General features: G+C 43.7%; 1 protein-coding gene across 1 annotated transcript in view; it reads left to right on the top strand.

Annotated features, from left to right (window-relative positions):
• The window catches only part of LOC126318397 (uncharacterized), a 40,718-nt gene extending 21,216 nt beyond the window's left edge, over positions 1-19,502 (top strand). The window contains exons 2-3 of the mRNA XM_049993380.1: positions 1,040-1,351; positions 16,689-19,502. Coding sequence (XP_049849337.1) covers positions 1,040-1,351; positions 16,689-16,827 — 451 coding nt within the window. The 3' untranslated portion in view covers positions 16,828-19,502. The remainder of the gene's footprint in view (positions 1-1,039; positions 1,352-16,688) is intronic.
• The last annotated feature ends 2,979 nt before the right edge of the window (positions 19,503-22,481 follow it).

Below are 22,481 nucleotides of genomic sequence, written 5' to 3'. Positions count from 1 at the left end.
TTATAGTGTTGCCGTGTTTTTCATGAAGGGGGCTTGCACACCTTGTGTCTTGCGTGGCACTATCATAGTATAGGTGTACATCGATGATTTAAACACCTTTGTGCTTCCCACTGTTGAAGAGCAATTTGGGGATAACGACTGCATTTTTCAACATGATCGGGCACCTGTTCACAATGCACGGCCTCATCTGAATCCAATACACCACCTTTGGGATGTTTTGGAACGCCTACTTCGTGCCAGGGCTCACCTACCGACATCGATAGCCCTCCTTAGTGCAGCACTCCGTGAAGAATGGGCTACCATTCCCCAAGAATCCTTCCAGCACCTGAATGAGACTTTCCTCCCCAGCGGAGTGTGCGCTAATATGAAACTTCCTGTCAGATTAAAACTGTGTGCCGGACCGGATTCGAATTCGGGCCCTTTGCCTTTCGCTGGCAAGTGCTCTACCATCTGAGCTACCCGAGCACGACGCACGCCCCGTCCTCACAGCCTTACTTCTGCCAGTATCTGGTCTTCTTCCTTCCAAACTTTACAGAAGCTCTCCTGCGAACCTTGCAGAACTACCACTCCATGTCTCCGCAATATCCTTTCTTCAAGGAGTGCTAGTTCTGCAAGGTTTCAGGAGAGCTTCTGTAAAGTTTGGAAGGTGGGAGACGAGATACTGGCAGAAGTAAGGCTGTAAGGTCAGGGCGTGAGTCATGCTCGGGTAGCTCAGATGGTAGAGCCCTTGCCCGTGAAAGGAAAAGGCCCCGAGATGGAGTCTCGGTGTGGCACACAGTTTTAATCTGCCAGGAAGTTCGTCCAGCATCTGATTGAGAGTGGAAGTTGTCATCAATGGTAAGGGTAGGTCAACACCATACTGAATGCCAGTATTAACGATGGAAGGCGCCCAGAACTGGTAAGTCATTTTCAGCCAGGTCCGGATACTTTTGATCACGTAGTGTACCTTCTATAAGCGATAATACCGCCCCCTGTATATGTGCATACCGCTGTCTCACGACACTTGTCTCATTAGTACAAATACATTTTACTGTTTCAGAAACACGCAGAGCTTCATTGCTGCGGCTCGACCGATGTGGCTGCTGTGCAAGGCTTTCGGCTTGCTTCCCTACTGGCTACCGACGACCGCTCCGACCTCGGAGCCCTTCCAGCTGAAGCGGTCGTCACTGGACTCTGGCTACTGCCTCGTCGCCCTGCTGGGCCACGCGTCGCTGTTCGCGGGCAGCTTCTGGAGCATCGTGTCGGGCGATCGCCCGCAGAGGGAGCGCTTCCTGCTCGCCCTCAAGTTCGGCGCCTCCGTGGCCACCGTCGCCGTGGCCATCCTCAGCGACCTCCTCTACAACAAGCCCAAGTACGAAGCCCTGCTGTCCACTCTCGGCCAGATCGACAAGGACATCGAACGCTACATCGACACCTTCCCCGCTACCTCCTACCGCAGAATTCGTTTCTTCGCTATACTGACAGTTTCGCTGTTCCTACTCGTCTTTATTCCACTTCTCGTCTACTGCCTCTTGACAGACAGGAATGAGCGGGAGGGCGTAAGAACCCTCTGCGGCCACGGTCACGTCTTCCTCTTGGTCACCTGCTGCATAAGATTCACCTGTTGTGTTTCCGTGATCGCTATGCGCCTTTCCCAGTTGAGGAAGTGCCTCGCTTTGTCCGTTTGCACCGAAAAATGCAGAAATCGTCACCGAGAAGTCGTCTGGCGTAATTGCGCTGTACCCGCGCAAGACACTGCATCCCCGCTCTACTTTCCACTGGGAGACCCCAGCCTGAAACAGACAACATATTACGCCAGGAAACACGTACCTAAAACTTGGATTTGTAAGGGCAAATTGCTGAAGACTGGGAGAGGGCAGACGGGACGAAACCGCGGGATGGAGACTGGCCACAGATGGGCAGTGACGTGCAGCGGTCGACAAGCTCCCAGCTGCGCAGGCATCGCCGACCTGCGCGTGACGTACCGGCAGCTGTGCGACGTGTCGTCCGACTGGACGGCTTGCCACGAGCATACGCTCGCCTGCGGCCTGTGCCTGCTGTTGATGACGCTCATCCTCTGCAGCTACATGCTCCACACAGCCACCTCCAGCACCATCTTCGTACGCTACGTGGTCATACAGGTGCTCAACGTCACGGCGCTTTTCCTCCTCGTACTGCCTACCCGAGCGACACTGGTGCAGGCTGAAGGGATCAGCTATCAGGTAACCAAGAGCCGTATTCCTGCTCGTTGTAGTACAATATACTGCGTTTGCGAAGCATAAAACACCAACGACGAGACAGGTCTTTACAGTCAAATTTAATCCGCGGACTGTGGTGTTGCAGCATGACTTTTATTATGGGACACTAGCCTGTTTAATTACACTACTCGCCATTACTACACCACGAAGATGACGTGCTGCAGACGCGAAATTTAACCGACAGGAAGAAGATGCTGTGTTATGCAAATGATTCGCTTCTCAGAGCATTCACACAAGGTTGGCGCCGGTGGCGACACCTACAACGTTGACATGAGGAAAGTTTCTTTTCTTACACACAAACAGCAGCTGACTGGTGTTGCCTGGTGAAACGCTGTTGTGATGCCTCACGTTTCCGACTTTGATAAAGGTCGGATTGTAGTCTATCGCGATTGCGGTTTATCGTATCGCTACATTGCTGCTAGCGTTGGTTGAGATCTAGTGACTGTTAGCAGAATATAGAGTCGGTGGGTTCGGGAGGGTAATACGGATCGCCGTGCCGGATCCAAACGGCCTCGTATCACTAGCAGTCGAGATGACAGGCATCTTATCCTCATGGCTGTAACGGATCCCTGAGTCAACAGATGGGGAAGTTTGCAAGACAACAACCATCTGTAGGAACAGTTCGACGACGTTCGGAGCACCATGGACCATAAGGTCGGAGACCATGGCTGCGGTTACCCTTGACGCTGCGCCTGCGATTGTGTCATCGACGACGAACCTGAAGACCGATGTGAGTGCCTTTGCTAACAGCACAACATCGCCTGCAGCGCGTCTCCTGAGCTCGTAAACATATCGGTTGGATCCCAGACGACTGGAAAACCGTCCCCTAGTCAGATGAGTCCCGGCTGCAGTTGGTAAGAGCTGATGGCAGGGCTCCAGTGTGGGGTAGACCACACGAAGCCATGGACCATGCTGTCAACAAGACACTCTTCAAACTTGTGGTGGCTCCATAATGGCGTGGCCTGTTTTTACATGGAATGTTGGACGGTCTACTCTGGTCCAACTGAACCGACCATTGACTGAAAATGGTTATGTACGGCTACTTTGAGACCACTTGCAGCCTTTTTCTTTTTTTTTTTTTGGTTGATTAGCGGGAAGCGACCAAACAGCGAGGTAGTAGGTCCCAAAAGATGGGGAAAGAAGTCGGCCGTGCCCTTTCAAAGGAAGCATTCTGCCATTTGCCTGAAGCGATGTAGGGAAATCACAGAAAATGTGAGTCAGGATGCCCGGACGCGGGATTGAACCATAGTCCTGCGAAATGCTAACCCAGTGTGCCAAACACTGGGCCACCTCGCTCGGTTTGCATCCATTCATTTACTTCGAGTCCCCGAAGAAAAATGGAATTTGTGTGCATGTCAATGCGCTATATCATCGGGTCACAGTTGTTCCTGTTCCGCTTGAAGAACATTCTGGACGATTCGAGCGAATGATTTGTCCACTCAGATCGCCCAACATGAATCCTATTCAATGTTAATGTTACATAATAGAGAGATCAGTTCGTGAAGTTCCCCTACTATGGATGGCTATAGAGACAGTATGGCTGCAGGGAACTTCCAAAAAGACATGTTTAGTCCATGACACATCGATCTGCTGCACTACACCGGGCAGAAGAGGGCCCGACACGATATTAGGAGGTATCCCATGATTTATGCCACCTCATTGTATGTTTAGGTAACGTACAGGTGGACTCTGCCGGCAATTTCTGATGCTAGGGGTGATTTAAACAATGGTAGTTGGTCATTCTGATTAAATCCCTGGCAACAGGAACAACTCCAATGAGCATTAATTGGCGTGTATGCAATCAGCGCTTAGTCGGACCAATGGTTGATGTGTACATTGGAATATTACTGAAGTGTCTACAGTCATACCAAAAGCAATGGCAGTGCCACTGCTCATGTCTTCTTCTGTTTCCCTAACCAAATGTTTCATATGTTCCCAGAAGAATAAATCCAGACACGAACGGTTGCGGGCTTTCAATTAAAAATATGACCCTCAACTATGTACTCTTAGACTCAGAGTTGAAATATTAAATGTTTTGGCTGGTTTCGTTGTCTATGGACTGGGATACGTAGTTACCGCATTACAAGCAAAATACTGCTCCGTCTAAAGTGTTGTTGATGTGGTCTTCAGTCCTGAGACTGGTTTGATGCTGTCCACCAATACTAAATTGATGACCTCTTGATGCCACAGAACATGTCCTACCAACCGATCCCTTCTTCTAGTCAAGTTGTGCCACAAACTTCTCCCCAACCCTATTCAATACCTCTTCATTAGTTATATGATCTACCCATCTAATCTTCAGCATTCTTCTGTAGCACCACATTTCGAAAGCTTCTATTCTCTTCTTGACCAAACTAGTTATCGTCCATGTTTCACTTTCATACACTCAATACAATTACTTTCAGAAACGACTTCCTAACACTTAAATCTATACTCGATGTTAACAAATTTCTCTTCTTCAGAAACGCTTTCCTTCCCATTGCCAGTCTACATTTCATATCCTCTCTACTTCGACCATCATCAGTTATTTTGCTTCCCAGATAGGAAAACTCCTTTACTACTTTAAGTGTCTCATTTCCTAATCTAATTCCCTCAGCATCACGCGACTTACTTCGACTACATTCCACTATCCACGTTTTGCTTTTGTTGATGTTCATCTTATACTCTCATTTCATGACACTGTCCATTCCGCTCAGCTGCTCTTCCAAGTCCTTTGCTGTCTCTGACTGAATTACAATGTCATAGGCGAACCTCAAAGTTTTATTTCTTCTCTGTGGATTTTAATACCTATTCCGCATTTTCACTGCTTGTTCAATATACAGATTGAAGATCAACGGGGATAGGCTACAACCCAGTCTCACTCCCTTCCCAACCACTGCTTTCCTTTCATGCCCCTCGTCTCTTATAAGTGCCATTTGTTTTCTGTACAAACTGTAAATAGCCTTTCGCTCCCTGTATTTTACCCCTGCCACCTTCCGAATTTGAAAGAGAGTATTCCAGTCAACATCGTCAAAAGCTTTCTCTAAGTCTACACTGCTAGGAACGTAGGTTGGCTTTTCCTTAGTCTAGCTCCTAAGATAAGTCGTAGGGTCAGTATTGCCTCACGTGTCCCAATATTTCAACGGAATCCAAACTACTTCTACCAGATTTTCCATTCGTCTGTAAAGAATTCGCGTTAGTATTTTGCATCCGTGACTTATTAAACTGATAGTTCGGTTATTTTCACATCTGTCAGCGCCTGCTTTCTTTGGGACTGGAATTATTATATTCTTCTTGAAGTCTGAAGGTTATTCGCCTGTCTCATACATTTTCGCATCAGCTGGTAGAGTTTTGTCAGGACTGGCCCACCCAAGGCCGTCAGTAGTTCTAATGGAATGTTGTCAACTCCCGGGGCCGTGTTTCGACTCAGGTCTTTCAGTGCCCTGTCAAACTCTTCACGCAGTATCGTATCTCCCATTTCATCTTCATCTACATCCTCCTCCATTTCCTTAATATTGTCCTCAAGTACATTGCCCTTATACAGACCCCCTATATACTCCTTCCACCTTTCTGCCTTCCCTTCTTTCCTTAGAACTGGGTTTCTATCTGAGTCTACAGTATACAATATGAATATACACATGAATCGAATGGTCGAAGGTTCCTGTCACTCGGCAGTTGCGAATGTTGAATATAACATTGAAATTAGTAAATGAAAGATTGCAATTAAATAAAATCTGCAGGCACTGATTTTATCGACTTTAAATGATGAGTACGATAGCAGAAGTACCTTTAAGAATACCGTTTATTACAGCAAAACACTTATTGATGTCGATGGTCCAGCAATTACACAACATATTAGTAGGATAACAGGCGAACAGTAGATTCCTACTTCACGTAATCAGTTACGAACAAAAACATGGCTGGCAAGATATTCACTCTAAACGCATACTACGTCTTCACTACAGAAGTCACAGAAATCTCAGAAGTACACAAGTCGGCACTACGAAATATTTATATCTCTCGCGACCACACGAAAACTGCTGAACACTCTCCAAGTATTTCCTGCAACTGTCTGCCGTTCCTTCCCCTCCAGCACTCCCCCATGCCCTGTGTGACCCGGCGCTCCTCATGCACTTCCGTAGAGTCTCTCCATTGACTTCAGTAGTCGCCAATCGTAGCAACAGGCGCTGTGATTGGCTAGAGCGCTGCCGCTATGTCTCCAAGCCAACGCAGACTCACAAACATATTGAAACACATACGAAAGACTGGATTTAGCTTTATGTAACTTGAAATTAAGTAAATATTCCTGTAGCTGGATCATAAACTACACATTATTAAATACATAAACAAATTAAATAAACTTATATCATAGGAATAGAATCAATGTAATCTAGAAGCCTAATGTCTCTGTTCTTTCTAAAACACAGTAAATATTAGACCAATTTCTTTATAGACAGTATATATCGGATGCAAAGACGTAGACAAATAAATACATTTATAAGCATTCTGCTACCGTTTTTTCGTGTAACTGTGGCCTGACGCGATCAATAGTAATCGGCCATTTTGACCTCCACTAATTTATGTACTATTCGAGTTACATGCCTGTAATTCACACCAGTTTAGGTTTACACTAATAGCATTCTAAGGACATGTTGATCGACAAAATCAGATGAACCGTTTAGATTTTAGAAATTCTTGCTGGGTGTTACTTGTATAGTTGACAGTCAGATACTAAACCTTCAACTAATGAAGATATTGAAAATCTTAATACACCATCAGAATCGTTGTGCAAATAATTGTAATGTACATGTTCCTTTTTAAGGTATCATGATTCCCCTGGCTATTATTAATTTCTACATGAACTGTGAAATGTCTGTCATTAAGATTTCACGAAGTCCGCCATCTTTGGCAGTCCTGGCATACAAATCTTTATCGACACAAATACCATTCCCCCACACAGCGTCAACATGGATTTCCCAGCCATGCGGCCAGACTGGACCACGAGCTGGGGCTACTCCTCTTGCTCCGGCTAATGTTTGGCACCACGCAGTTTCTGACGAGCCCCAGCTTTCCGAGCGACCCTTGCGGCCACGCCAACTGCGAACTTAGAATATTTTCATGGCGCCACAACTCGCCCGTTACCTCACAAGGTCAACTAACCTGCGCGGCCAGGTCACTGGGCCACCTCGTCCTATCCATTGATTCCCTAAATTTGCTCTCAGATGATTCCTCACACCAGTCCTGCAATGGGCTAATGCCCCGTCGTGCTGGAAGTACATCCATTGTCTGACAATCATGCAGCAGTTCAGGCTACACATGTTCCACGAAGATGTAATTTCTCCGTCCGTTGACAAAATGAAGAAATGTATGGCCCAATCAACATGTCACCGAGGATGCCGGCCCCCACATTAACACCGAATTGTTTCTGATGAGGACGAGGTTGAGTAGCTAGCGGATCCATATCTGTCCAGACATGCTAATTGTCGATATTTGAATGTCAGTGCACAGTCTCAGTCAGTGACACCGACACAATTGACTGCCGTGGTTCCGCAATCTTGATTGCACTTTTTTACCTTCAGACGGTAGCTCTCCCCACTTCTTCCAGACGTTATTACTGAATATGGCTTTTTACAAAGAGGCACTGTTCTGGAAGATTATTTGGTTTTATTATCCAGGTTACAAGCAGCTTTTAATTCACAATTCATGTTCCAACTCTTTAGTAATACAATTATGACTGGACTGTTCCAAGGCTATTGGTCAGCGTTAACCATTTTCATGGAACTTCACCTTGGAGTGGCTCCATGACGATACGCACATCGCTGCGGCTACCTGCGATGATACAGTTCAACCATATGACGGTGGTTCTTCGCCGCACGACGCCGAACGACGCCACATGCCACAAAGAAACCAAACCCAACTAACCCAACTTCGTGTAACACTCCTACTAACCCTAACAATGAAAGTTAAAAAACCGCGATTTCTCAGTTATGTCAGCTATTTGGTTTGATGGTCGTTACCTTCAGTATTAATTTGAACGGAAAGTTTCGGAACACCCTGTATAAATTAATGTATGATATTTCGTCTATAGAAATACAATTGTCGTCACTAATTCGTATCTTTATTAGAGAAGTGTATTTCCCTTAAATCATGTAACATGCGGCGATTACTAAACACAGTGGATTCTGTTACCATGTCAACCAAATTTATTCAGATTATAATCCGTATCAGTTCACTATGGAAATACAATAAGGGGAGATGGCTCTGCACACATAAGCTATAAGCTGCTTTGAAGCCGGCACCGCCTTGTTAGATGCCATAGTACATTAGCATACTACTGATCACGATTCCTTCTTGTTCTTAATTTCTGTCGCGCGAACGCAGCAGTTGTTCCAAACAAAAACGTTTACAGTGCTTTCGTTAGTAACATGGTGTTAGGAAAGAATTTTCAAACAGTTCTCTCATCTTAAATGCATATTTCATCCAGTAATGCAATGCATTTGGGCTCGTTACTATAACTTCGATTTTGTTTTACTTTCAAACAACCAAGAAGGGAAGTTTGTGTTATGATAAAGCATCTTTCGTAATCCAACATCTTCGTTAATGCTGACTTACAAAAATTGATGTTCGGTCTATGTCTCCAACCGGAAAATGCTGAGAACATACACTGAAGGGAAAAAAATTGCAACATCAAAAATAATTGATGTAGAGTAATGCAATTTCGGGGATACATTTGCCTAGATAACATATTTAATTAAGTGATAAACACTGCAAGATCGCAGGTTAATGTTAACGCAAGATAAGCCATTGCAAGTGTGACATTCTGGTGAATGAATAACAGAGTAACTGCCAGAATGTTGAATGCAAGCATGAAAACATGCTTGCATCGTGTTGTACAAGCGCCGGATGTCAATTTATGTGACGGAGAGCCATGCCTGTAGCACTTGGTCGGTCAGTACAGGGACAGTTAATGCTGGTCCTGGATGGTGCTGGAGTTGTGCGACGATGTCACAAATTTGATCGACTGGAGGCACATCTGGTGATAGAACAGGCCAAGACGACATGTCGACATTCTGTAGAGCTTGTTGGTTCACAACAGTGGTATGTGGGTGAGTGGTACCTTGTTGCAAAAGACCCCTAGGGATGCTGTTCATGAATAACAGCAAAACAAATCGAATCACCAGACTGAAACACAAATTTGCAGCTAAGGTGCGTGAGATAACCACGACACTGCTTCTGCTGCCATAAGAAATCACCCCCCAGACCACAGGTGTACTTTCAATGAGCCTAGCAGGCGCAGAGAGTTGTTGCAGGCTCTCAACTGGCCTCCTATCCAACGCGCGGTCGTCACGGCACAGAGTCTGAACCACCTCTCACCAGAAATCACAACAGACCTCCACCCTGTCCTCCAATTAGGTCTCGCTTGACACCATTGATGTCGCAAACGGCAGTTACACTACTGGCCATTAAAATTGCTACAGCTTGAAGAAATGCAGATCATAAACGGGTATTCATTGGACAAATATATTATACTAGAACTGACTTGTGATTACATTTTCACACAATTTGGATGCATAGATCCTGAGAAATCAGTATCGAGAACAGCCATCTCTGGCCATAATAACGGCTTTGATACGCCTGGAAAATGAGTCAAACAGAGCTTGGACGACGTGTACAGGTACAGCTGCCCATGCAGCTTACACCATACCACAGTTCATCAAGAGTAGTGACTGGGGTATTGTGACAAGCCAGTTTCTCGGCCACCATTGACCAGATGTCTTCAATTGGTGAGAGATCTGGAGTATGTGCTGGCCAGGGCAGCAGTCGAACATTTTCTGTATCCAGAAAGGCCCGTACAGGACCTGCAACTTCAGGTCGTGCATTATCCTGCTGAAATGTAGGGTTCCGCAGGGATCGAATCAAGGGTGGAGACACGCGTCGTAACACACCTGAAATGTAACGTCCACTGTTAAAAGTGCCGTCAATGCGAACAAGAGGTGACCAAGACGTATAACCAATGGCACCCCATACCATCACGCCGGGTGATACGCCAGTATGGCGACGACGAATACACGCTTCAAATGTGTGTTCACCGCGATGTCGCCGAACACGGATGCGACCATCACGATGCTGTAAACAGAACGTGAATTCATCCGAAAAACTGACGTTTTGTCTTTCGAGCACCCAGGTTCGTCGTTGACTACACCATTTTAGGTGAACCTGTCTGTGATGTGGTGTCAAGGGTAACCGCAGCCATGGTCTCCGAGTTGATAGTCCATGCTGCTACAAACGTCGTCTAACTATTCGTACAGATGGTTGTTGTCTTGCAAACGTCCCCATCTGTTGACTCAGGGATCGAGACGTGGCTGCACGATCCGCTACAGCCATGCGGAAATGATGCCTGTCTTCTCGACTGCTAATGATACGAGGCCGTTGGGATCCAGCACGATGTTCCGTATTACCCTCCTGAACCCACCGATTCCATATTCTGCTAACAGTCATTGGATCTCAACCAACGAGAGCAGCAATGTCGCCATACGATAAACCGCAATCGCAGTAGGCTACAATACTACCTCTATCAAAGTCGAAACGTGATGATATGCATTTCTCGTCCTCACAAGAGGCATCATAACAAAGTTTCACCAGGCAATGCCGGTCAAATCCTGCTTGTCTATGAGAAATCGGTTGGAAGCTTTCCTCATGTCAACACGTTGTAGGTGTCCTCACCGGCGCCAAGCTTGTGTGAATGCTCTGAAAAGCTAATCATTTTCATATCACAGCATCTCATTCCTATCGGTTAAATTTCGCGTCTGTTGTTGTTGTTGTTGTCTTCAGTCCTGAGACTGGTTTGATGCAGCTCTCCATGCTACTCTATCCTGTGCAAGCTGCTTCATCTCCCAGTACCTACTGCAACCTACATCCTTCTGAATCTGCTTAGTGTACTCATCTCTCGGTCTCCCTCTACGATTTTTACCCTCCACGCTGCCCTCCAATGCTAAATTTGTGATCCCTTGATGCCTCAAAACATGTCCTACCAACCGATCCCTTCTTCTAGTCAAGTTGTGCCACAAACTTCTCTTCTCCCCAATCCTATTCAATACCTCCTCATTAGTTACGTGATCTATCCACCTTATCTTCAGTATTCTTCTGTAGCACCACATTTCGAAAGCTTCTATTCTCTTCTTGTCCAAACTAGTTATCGTCCATGTTTCACTTCCATACATGGCTACACTCCAAACAAATACTTTCAGAAACGACTTCCTGATACATAAATCTATATTCGATGTTAACAAATTTCTCTTCTTCAGAAACGCTTTCCTTGCCATTGCCAGTCTACATTTTATATCCTCTCTACTTCGACCATCATCAGTTATTTTACTTCCTAAATAGCAAAACTCCTTTACTACTTTAAGTGTCTCATTTCCTAATCTAATTCCCTCAGCATCACCCGATTTAATTTGACTACATTCCATTATCCTCGCGTCTGTAGCACGTCATATTCGTGGTGTAGGAATTTTGATGGGCAGTAGTGTATTTGGGGTCAGTGGAACGCAAGCTATAGTATGTCTGGCTTAAAGCTGTCCTTGAAGTAATCGATTTGTAGCCGTTTGTTGCGTCGCTGCAGCTCAAATTGCTGCTGTAGATGCAGCACATTGAACCATTGTCTTATCGTCGATCGCAATGGTAATGCCACGCGACTTTACAGAACCCGGTCTTCTTGCGACTGTATATTCTCCTGAACACCACTGCCGGCAATCATGTACAGTGGCTAAACTCCTGCAAAGGCTTTCTACAGTATCGCAAAAGTGACTGCAGGAGGATACAAGATGACTTGGACGGGATTTGTGATTGGTGTAAAAAATGGCAGCTAACTCTAAATAAAGATAAATGTAAATTAATGCATATGAATAGGAAAAAGAATCCCGTAATGTTTGAATACTCCATTAGTAGTGTAGCGTTTGACACAGTCACGTCGATTAAATATTTATGAGTAACATTGAAGAGCGATATGAGGTGGGACAAGCATGTAATGGTAGTAGCAGGGAAGGCGGATAGTCGTCTTTGGTTCATTGGTAGAATTTTGGGAAGATGTGGTTCATCTGTAAAGGACACCGCTTATAAAACACTAATACGACCTATTCTTGAGTACTGCTCGAGCGTTTGGGATCCCTACCAGGTCAGATTGAGGGAGGACATACAAGCAATTCAGAGGAGGGCTGCTAGTATTTGTTACTGGCAGGTTTGATCATGACGCAAGTGTTACGGAAATGCTTCAGGAACTCGGGTGGGAGTCTCTAGACGAAAGGAGGCGTTCTTTTCGCGAATCGCGATTGAGGAAATTTAGAGAACCAGCATTTGAGGCTGACTGCAGTACAATTTTACTGCTGCCAACTTACATTTCGCGGTAAGACCACAAAGATAAGATAAGAGAGATAGGGCTCGTACAGAGGCATATAGGCAGTCATTTTTCCCTCGTTCTGTATGGGAGTGGAACAGGGAGAGACGATGATAGTTGTGGTACGAGGTACTCTCCGCCACTTACCGTATGGTGGATTGTGGAGTATGTATGTAGATATGTAGATGTAGATGTAGCTTTTCTCGGTTCTATTACACGACCTCGTTCAAACTGAGTGGGGTGTAGATTACGGCGTCTGTGTCAACCTGAGGGCACTGCTCCAACATCAGCTCACCTCGTCCAGTTTCAGTGGTAACTAGAGCTCACGACCGTTAGAGTGTGTACTTGGAGTAACCCTGATTTGCACCCTCGTAGTGGTGCTACTAGCACACCCTTAGGCGACTGCTGCGAAATTTCAATGGACGCTATTTTCCAGATATAGACACGTACCTACCAACTTTCATTTGTGTCGCACAACTCCTTCTTCGTGTTGCGATTTTTCCTCTGTCAATGGATTTTACTATATTCGTTTTGCAAATAAACACATTTTTCTTGCTGCGTTTTATTTTGTTCCATACGCGTTTCGCCTTTTAAATTCAGGCATCTTCAGTGGAATATAGATTAATTCAGTTGTGTAGATACCAAAACAGTTCGCATCTTGTTTTTTTTCGTGAATAAAGTTATTCAAGTTTTTGGATCGCACCTGAGTCTCCTTTCATCTGATCACATAGTACGACCTCCAGCATGTGACCAGATGAGAGAAAGAAACAAGACACGTAGTCTTTTATAATCTACAAATTTCGCAAATCAAAATAAAACTGTGTCATTTAAGATTCCACCTAAGATTTCTTAAAGTAAAAGGAGAAGCGTACGTGGAATAAATAAAATATATTGCAGCAAGAAAGAGGCGGTTTTTATTCACAAAACGAATATTTCTGTGTTTGCTGGGTATGATGGTTCCGCAAACAAACTTGTTATATTACACTATGTAGAGTCGGTTTGCAATCTTCCCTTCTCACAGCACGGCCCTGCTTTAGCCAAGGCGAACTATTGTACGTTGTTGGCCTTACTTGAGCTCAGTTGTTGTCTAGTTACTTATTCAACTTATTACTTGCAGGTAACTTTAATGTTAGTGCTGTCGCTTAGTGTTTTGGTGCTGCGTGCTGTAATGATACTTTCTAATTGTTGATAAGTTTATAACAAGGAAGGAGAACCGATTTTCGTTCGTCTGCTAGCGTTATGATAAATTAAAAAATGTACATACTGCTATAATTTCCTAATTACCTATTTACAGCTGTTTAATGTGAGCAGAGGAGCCGTTATTTGGACGATGTTAGAGCTTAGCGGGTACAATATTTCAGTATTTCACAAGGCAGCGGAACGTTAAAAATAATTACAAATTATGTTATATTAAAATCAGTGCTTAAAAATACACTTGGATTAGCCTACGACGCACAAATATCGCTTTGAATGTCAGAAATACCATCCAAACACGGGTGGTTGCATTCGTTTAAAAAATTTGCCCCAAGTTCTATCATTGGTAGTCGAAATGGAAAAATTGCACCCAATCTAGTCACTCAAACGATACTCAGTTATGAAAACCGGTTCCAACGAGGAACGATGTAGACGGATTTGTGTAGAGCAGAAGGGGTATGTGATGGTAGCACATTTTATTGTTCGTTGCTTTCTACGCAATTTTTTCAGTGTTCTGCGTGTATTGTCCAAGCCGACAACGCCCTACGTCCCCACCCCGTCCACTTTTCGTAAAAATTTATTGACACTCGGGTAATGCTGTAGTAACTGAGGCCAGTAATTCCGTGCACGATTAAATCTTAAAACATGCAGGCATTCGTGCACTACCAAATCACCAAACGAACATTTAAAGGGAAAACACGCAATATCAGAGTTCCTTCTTTTGTTATGATGCAGTTTATTTTATTACAATCAATTTACAACAATCTGTTTTTTCTAAATTATCCACTAACCGTGTTAGATCTGCGAGTTGAGTGGCTGAGCTACTAGTCCCTGGAGAGACCAGTTGGTTCGAATCCATCTGCTGGCAACCTTGAAAACCGATTTCTGTGGTTTCCAATTTCAATTTAGGCCAATGCCGGTGTTGGTCTCTTATTAGAGGCTACTGCCAATTCCTTCCAAATACCTTCCTTTCCCGACAGATTGCAATTCCCTTCTAGATTCCGATTCTGTCTCTTTCCTTAAATGAAAAGAGCTGCATCGAAGTTGAGTGAAATATCTCTTCAGAGACTCCCGGCAGGAAAAGATATACCATATATAAATAATAATCCAAATTCTCCTTATTTAACAGGGCATTCTTCAATGCAGAAAATGATGTTTATACATTGTAAGGATCGACAGATGATTACGTAACTGAGAAAATTATCGGTATAAACCAGAGGTTGCAATCGCAGCCAGCAGATTTATACAGAGCCGGTATTGAAAAACTTGTGCCATGGTTTGACAGGTGCCTCGGTTTAAATGGCGATCACGTAGAAAAATAGCTTAAGAGTGTTCGTTCGGAATGCATATTATGAAATTTGGCTTTTCCATATTGTTAATTTTTTATTGAAGAACGTCTGTTACTTTGTGGGTAGCCCCACATGTCACTGAATGAAACCTAGTTCAGGAGATATAATGTCATAAACACTGAGCTGAGTGGAAAAAGAAACTGTAGGGCGAAATTCTCAAGAGATACTGGTGAAATATGTGTGCAAAAAGTGTGAAATACGTTGTATGTGCCTATGTGGGTTGACATAGGTAAAATACCTCTCACAAGATCGATTTCAGCCCATCATGGTACATATGTTACTTAGTATCTTGAGGGAAATATTGAGATGGTAAGAGCCAGCAGCCTCAGACTGGGGTGGGGTTGATGATGTGGAAAGAGGAACCTGGAGGAAGAGATGAACAAAGAGAGAGGGAGGACGAAATGGACAAAAACAGAAGTGGAGGAGTTGGGTAAAGAAATGTGAGTGGTCTACAGGGAACGAAAAGAGGAGGAAATGAACAGAAAGAAGAGGGAGAAATGGATTGACAGAGAGAGTAGGAGAAGCAGATGGATAGACAGATGAGGAGTAGGTGATGGAAAAAAAAGGTGCAGAAGTTGGATGGAGTTGGAAGAGGTGGGGAGGAGGTCGAGGGGGGAGGAGGACATGGACTTACAAGGGGAGGAGGTTGAAAATGGCTCTGAGCACTATGGGACATAACATTTGTGATCATCAGTCCTCTAGAACTTAGAACTACTTAAACCTAACTAACCTAGGGATATCACACACATCCATGCCCGAGGCAGGATTTGAACCTGCGACAGTAGCGGTCGCGCAGTTGCAGACTGTAGCGCTTAGAACCGTTCGGCCAGCTAGTTGGCCAACAAAAACGCTTCCATTCTGTTTCTAAAGCTGACTAGATTAAAACGGAGAACGCTTGGAAAAATTTTGTGTAGCTGTTTGGAGCACGCAAGACTGCAAAGTTAGCCAGCAGCTCCCGCCGCTGTTGTAAAGGACAAGACGTGTGATCTCTGCGGTGGTTTTCCTTTTTTAAGAGTTTAGTTATCCTTGTTTTATTAGCAAGGTTGCTTTACCAACAAAAAAATTATACAAGAATTCGAAAGAGCGCTACAGTCTGCAGGTCTGTAATTCTACTTCAGCAATTTCCATTTTACCCATGAGAAATGTAAAGCAGTGAATGTGTTTTTTCTCGTCAGGAATTAAACCCCTGTCAGGACTTGGTGTTATATGAAGAAGACTAAGCAGACGAAATCTAACTGAGACGAATAATTATGCATGTTTCTATGAAAACGTGAAGCATGTTGGTTTTGAATGTGTTTTCACTACTGATTGCTTACTCTCATCCAATTTCTGTTACTGTTATGATTATTAGTAAAGTGGTTAGGCACCACCTGGAAGCAGTGCACATTTTTCAGTTCATTGGTCGAGTCACAGAATCTTTTTGAAAGTTGGATAGCTACAGCACTGCAGTCCCGTTGTTTCCAAACCGTTGATGTTCTTCCATGCTTTCAAATGTCATGTCAACCTGAGCGTGTATTGAGCACAGTTGTTTGTCAGGTGTGGCGATTGCTGGAGGCTCCGTGCTGTTCCGAGGCGAGACGGCAGCTGCTGGAGTTCTCACAGCTGCTGTCAGCACGCAGCCCAAGAGTCAGCTTCTGCGTCTACGGGGCCTTCACGCTCGACACCTCCCTACTGATGGGCATCGCCTCCTCGCTCACCACCTATCTCGTGCTCGTCTTCACACTCAAAGTCTAGGCTCAAGCCGCGGTGTGGCGCCTGCTAGAGACACGGTGCTGTCCCAGCGGCGAGGCAGCAGCTGTTGGAGTTCTCACGGTTGCTACTGACGCACCGCCCCACAGTAGGCTCCTACGTCAATGACAGCCTCGCTCTCCACACCTACGTCGCCTCCTCACTCACCACCTACCTGGGACTCGTCTTACGGCCAACGTCTAGGCCTATAGCCAGAAGTGGGGCCCGCTAGAGGCCCTCTGCTGTCCCACAGCCAGCTGTTGGAGTTCTCACAGTTGCTGTCAGTATGCAGCCCAGGGTCAGCTTAGCTTCTTCGGCGTCTTCACACTCGACACCTTCCTGCTGGTGGGCATCGCCTCCTCGTTCGCCACCTACCTGGTGCTCGTCTTCACGCTCATGTCTAGCCTAGCAGCCAGCTGCTCAAGAGCTCTAGATAAAAAACGGTATTAGAGCTGCTATTTCAACAGTAGATTTACTATGTTGTGGTCTTTGGTCTGTAGACACTTCTGAAGCATTTCTCTATACTAGTCTATCCTGCGTAAGCCTCCATCTCTTCATAACCATTTCTACATGTACATCTACATAGACACTCCGCAAGCCGCCATTCCGTTCGTGGCTGAGGCTACACTGTGCCAGTAGAATCGTTCAGCCAGTCATTTATTAATGCCGGTTCTCAATAGCGTTTCTCGAAAAGATTCCCATTTAAGCATCTCTGTAACACGTGTTGCTTGAACCTACCGGTAACAAATCTAGTAGCCCGTTTCTGAATAGCTTGTATGTCTCTCTTCAGTTCGACCTGGAACAGATCCCAAGCACTCGAGCAGTACACAAGACTTGGCCGCAACGTCCTATATGCGGTCTCCTTTACAGGTGAACCACTCTTCCATAAAATTCTTCCAATTAATTCGTATCACACCTCTTCATGCTGGTTCCATTTCATATCGCTTTGCATCTCCCAGATATATAACGACTTGAGTGTGTCAAGCAGGACATTAGTAGTACTGTATCCAAACATTACTGGTTTGTTCCTCCTTTTTCCCTCATTACCTCATCCCTTCAACACACATCCACTTACACGTACTCAAACCAGTCACTCTCTACGTTTCCCCCCTAAACATCCCTCCATTGCCAGACTAACTTTTCCGTGATGCGTCACAATGACTAAAGAATCAGGGGTTTGGGGTTCGATCGTTGGTGAGTCCTAGGTTTCGTATTTGTTACGTCTGACGTCGTTAACTTCTAGCAGTGGTTTTCGATTGGAAAAATGCCTAGATGCACCGTCATTTGTAGTCCACGTTAAACTGTAAACCCTCTGTGACTGGATGGATAAGTCAGTTCAAAGGTCAGAGGAAAGCAACGATATACAACCTGCAACAGAATCGTAATGCACCATGGTGTTTTGCCTTAGAACTGACGACTGCTTTACCTTATTTTTACTCGCACCTTGTTAGTTATTCCGCCTACCCATCCAATATCAACATTCGTCTGAAAAGCTGCTATTTAAAACTTTCTTGACGGAAATGATTATCGTCCACATTTCACTTTAGTAGAATGCTACAAACAAGGTAAATAACTTCAGAAACAACTTCTCACCACCGGTATTTATAGTCGATATCGTTATTGACAGTTTGCATTTTATACTGTCTTTACTTCGCAAATTTTCAGTTATTTTACTGACCAAATTTCAGAACTCATCTACCACTGTTCTGCTATATTTTCCTTAGCATCGTCTGATTTATTTCGACTGCACTGCCTCTGGTTTGCTTTTGCTGACACTCAGGTTATCTGTCGCATAGTATCTATCGGTTACACTGTCGGCCACGTACTTTAAGCTCTCTGAAACAATTAGAACCTCATCAGCTCACATCAAAGCTTTTGTTCCTGTTCCCTGAATTTTAACATCCTTGGTTTTCTTTACTGCTTGCTGAAGCCACAGATTAAATAACACTGTGCATAGAGTACAACCATGTCTCACTCCCTTCTCGGCTATGACATCCTTTTCATGTGGTGCTTTTTTGATGACAGTACACTCGTTACTGTACAAGTTGTAGATTAAATATTGCTCTCCGTATTTTCCCTTCTACCTTCAGAATTTCAAAAAGTATATTCCAGTCAACACCGTCAGAGACTGGTGTCTCAGTATAGTCCTATGTTTGGGGAAAATTCACTTTTCAACAGACTCTCAGTGCATGTTAGAGACGAGAGCAGACCAGGTAGCGAATCGATCGCTCCCACGTGAAATTTGGTTTGTCGGAGTGATCAAGGAATCACACTGATGTGTAGTTCTAAAAGTTCTTTAGCCTTTTCGTAAGAGACAACAATAGCAGTGAATCTGTCTCAAGATGCAAAAATTTGCAAGCTTTCATCTCCGTATTGTGTTTGTGCTACTATGGATTTGATGTTAATAATTAGAAATTAGTTTTGAAATTCTTCGTAAGAACCTTATCACGCTCATGCAAGAGCTGCTGCTCTCAAATTGATGATTCTTTTGCTTCTATTCCTTGTTTTATAGTAACATGTATAATGTTCCCTTCCTGTTAACTGAAGTGATTACATCACATTTAAATCGCACAAAATATGTATTAACACTGTATGCTGAAACAAAATAAACAATATAAAAAACTAAGTTTTAATTGTTGATTTAACAGCTCATCTCAAATAATACGCTTAGTAGTCTCTCAAACTCACATTAATTTTGGCTGAATAATTATGTCAATCTTGATGATACAGTCATAATGCTAAGATGTGATTGTAAGTGCTGTAGCAAACGGACTTTGGAATGCCCACATCCATCCAATTAAGTCAAACATGTCCATAATTTTCTGTTCTAAAGGGAGAATGCTGTATGCACCATCTACGAGGGTGTGCTGAAAATTATTGCCTGCAAAGTTTTTGTGTGAAAACTCTTGTAAGTAGGCTGTTTAGGTTTTCTTATTGGTAACGCCACGTAGCGCTCTGTATGAAAATCGCTGGCTGTGCTGTGTGCAGTCTGTGGCTGGTTTGCGTTGTTGTCTGCCATTGTAGTGTTGGGCAGCGGCAGCTGGATGTGAACAGCGCGTAGCGGTGCGCAGTTGGAGGTGAGCCGCCAGTAGTGGTGGACGTGAGGAGAGAGATGGCAGAGTTTTGAAATTTGTAAGAATGGATGTCATGAACTGATATATATATTTTGACTGTTAAGGTAAATACATTGTTTGCTCTCTATTAAAATCTTTCATTTGCTAACTATGCCTATCAGTAGTTAGTGCCTTCAGTAGTTTAAATCTTTTGTTTAGCTGGCAGTAGTGGCGCTCGCTGTATTGCTGTAGTTCGAGTAACCAAGATTTTGTGAGGTAAGTGATTTGTGAAAGGTATAGGTTAATGTTAGTCAGGGCCATTCTTTTGTGGGGATTTTTAAAAGTCAGACTGCGTTGCGCTAAAAATATTGTATGTCAGTTTAAGCACAGTCTTGTATAATTTTTCAAAGGGGACGTTTCAACTTGTATACATTGAGATTTAATTGCCATTCCCTGCACTATGCGTCAATTCTCTGCAGATCCACCTGCATTTTAGTACAATTTTCCATTGTTACAACCTCTGGATATATCACAGCATCATCCGCAAAAAACCCCAGTGAACTTCCGATGTCATCCACCGGGTCATTTATGTTTATTATGAATAGCAACGGTCCTACGACACTCCCCTGCGACACACCTGAAATCACTCTTACTTCGGATGACTTATCTCCATTGAGAATGACATGATGAGTCCTGTTATCTAGGACCTCTTCAATCCAATCAGACTATATTAACATTCTACATCTTCTTTCTCTATGTCATGTAAAGACCTCTGCCGCTAGACGGCTCCAAATTGTAGCGTGTAACATGGCGCAGTTTAACGTAACTATGCCGGTGTGTTAGAAACGGCATAATATAGTCGAGTATGGAATTCGGAGAGCACTGTACCGTACGAGAATGGAGACCACACGCTAACCCAGTCGCATACGCAACAATTCGACGCCTCGCGTTGGCTGTCACAGATCAATTTCCATACAGTCCCGACATGACCCCATACGATTTTCATCCGTTTCTAAAACATCATCGAGGATCCAGTCAATTCCATGCAAACACAGCCCATACCATTGTGGAGCAAGGTGGGGTGGTGGATCCGCTAACAAAACCAATGGCCCTACAGCGATGGTATCAACGAACTGGTCCCTCGTTGTGAGAAATGTTTTCGTCGTCGGGATGACTATGTTGAGAAATAAATATGTAAATATGAACACTAAAGATTAAGAATGTTAATAACATTTGTTGTATTTAAAAGGATTTAAGAGTTCATTTCCAACTGTTAAAGTTTTGTTTCTGAGGCACTCACTCTGAGAGACGACATTAAGAGTCAATAGTACGCTTATAATTTCGAAAAAAAAACTGGAACAGGCCATGTCGAACAGCCAACATTATTTAAAGAACTAAGTCTCATAATCAAAGGCGAAAATCTTGAATCAGATCACTTTGAAGAATAACGCGTTTCATTTAAGTCTGAAGTTAAGTATACTTTAAAGTTAAGTATACTTTCACTTTAAACTTTTCCTCCTCGGTGAATAGAAACACACTGTTATCTATTTGTTTCCTTATTTCTGTTGACGGGGCCCCCCTGTGTGGCCCTCTTGCCCGCGGCGATGGACATCAGACGACTGAGCGGACCGCGGCACAACACCGAAATGGCGGGAAATACGGAAGCAGACCGTAGAGGAAAACAAGTTCACACCGTCACCATAGATATATAAATCGCCCTATGTTTTTTAGATCGTATAAAAATGATAATTTTACTGTTTTTTTATTAATGCTGACAAGTACTGATTTTTACCTTAACATCTACATATTTTAACTAAGTATTTTTAATTAATAAGAAAAGGATTTACTGAATACAGTATGTGCAAATGGAATGTAACAAATGTACCAGACGCCACCTGTCGTAATAGTGTTATAATTAATATAAATGACGTGCACTCTGCCAACCAATTTTATGTGACGTAGCATGTGAAAATTGCTGGATTTGGACGGGTTACTCCTGTAACTGAAATATCAGGTACGCTCTGGTACATCTGATGTTGATTAGATAGAATGAAAAAGATTTGCTTCTGTGAAATAGTAAATTAGTATCATTATTTTTACAGATCTGAAGATGGTTCTGAATGAACCGAAACCGGTCACATGAATAAAAAAATTTTCAATCAAGACGGTTCTTATGTAACATTCTAAATAAGTGCCGAGAGCTTCAGTCAAATAATATCGTAGCACGTTATCTCTGTAAATAATATTGTAAAACTTGAATGATAAATGCGTGAATTGACACGATATGGTGGTTTATTACACAATATTAGTCACTTCCTAAAGAGCCGTAAGGAAGAAGCGTTCCCAGGTGTTGGGGCGAGTTATAAATTACATGCTTCGTAACTATCGCCAATTTCCATAGTCCATTAGTTATTACGAATGAAATTTTCTATCTGTGTTCGCTTCCTAAATAGTGTTAACTTCAGGTTATCTTATTAAACGTCACTTCTGTCGAATACATGCAAGTCCTCTACCTGAATTTTAAATAACGTAATATTTGAAGTCAAAG

Source organism: Schistocerca gregaria, chromosome 1 (assembly GCF_023897955.1).
Source record: "Schistocerca gregaria isolate iqSchGreg1 chromosome 1, iqSchGreg1.2, whole genome shotgun sequence".
In the NCBI taxonomy this organism is placed as follows: domain Eukaryota; kingdom Metazoa; phylum Arthropoda; class Insecta; order Orthoptera; family Acrididae; genus Schistocerca; species Schistocerca gregaria.
This window is presented reverse-complemented; position numbering and strand designations above follow the sequence as displayed.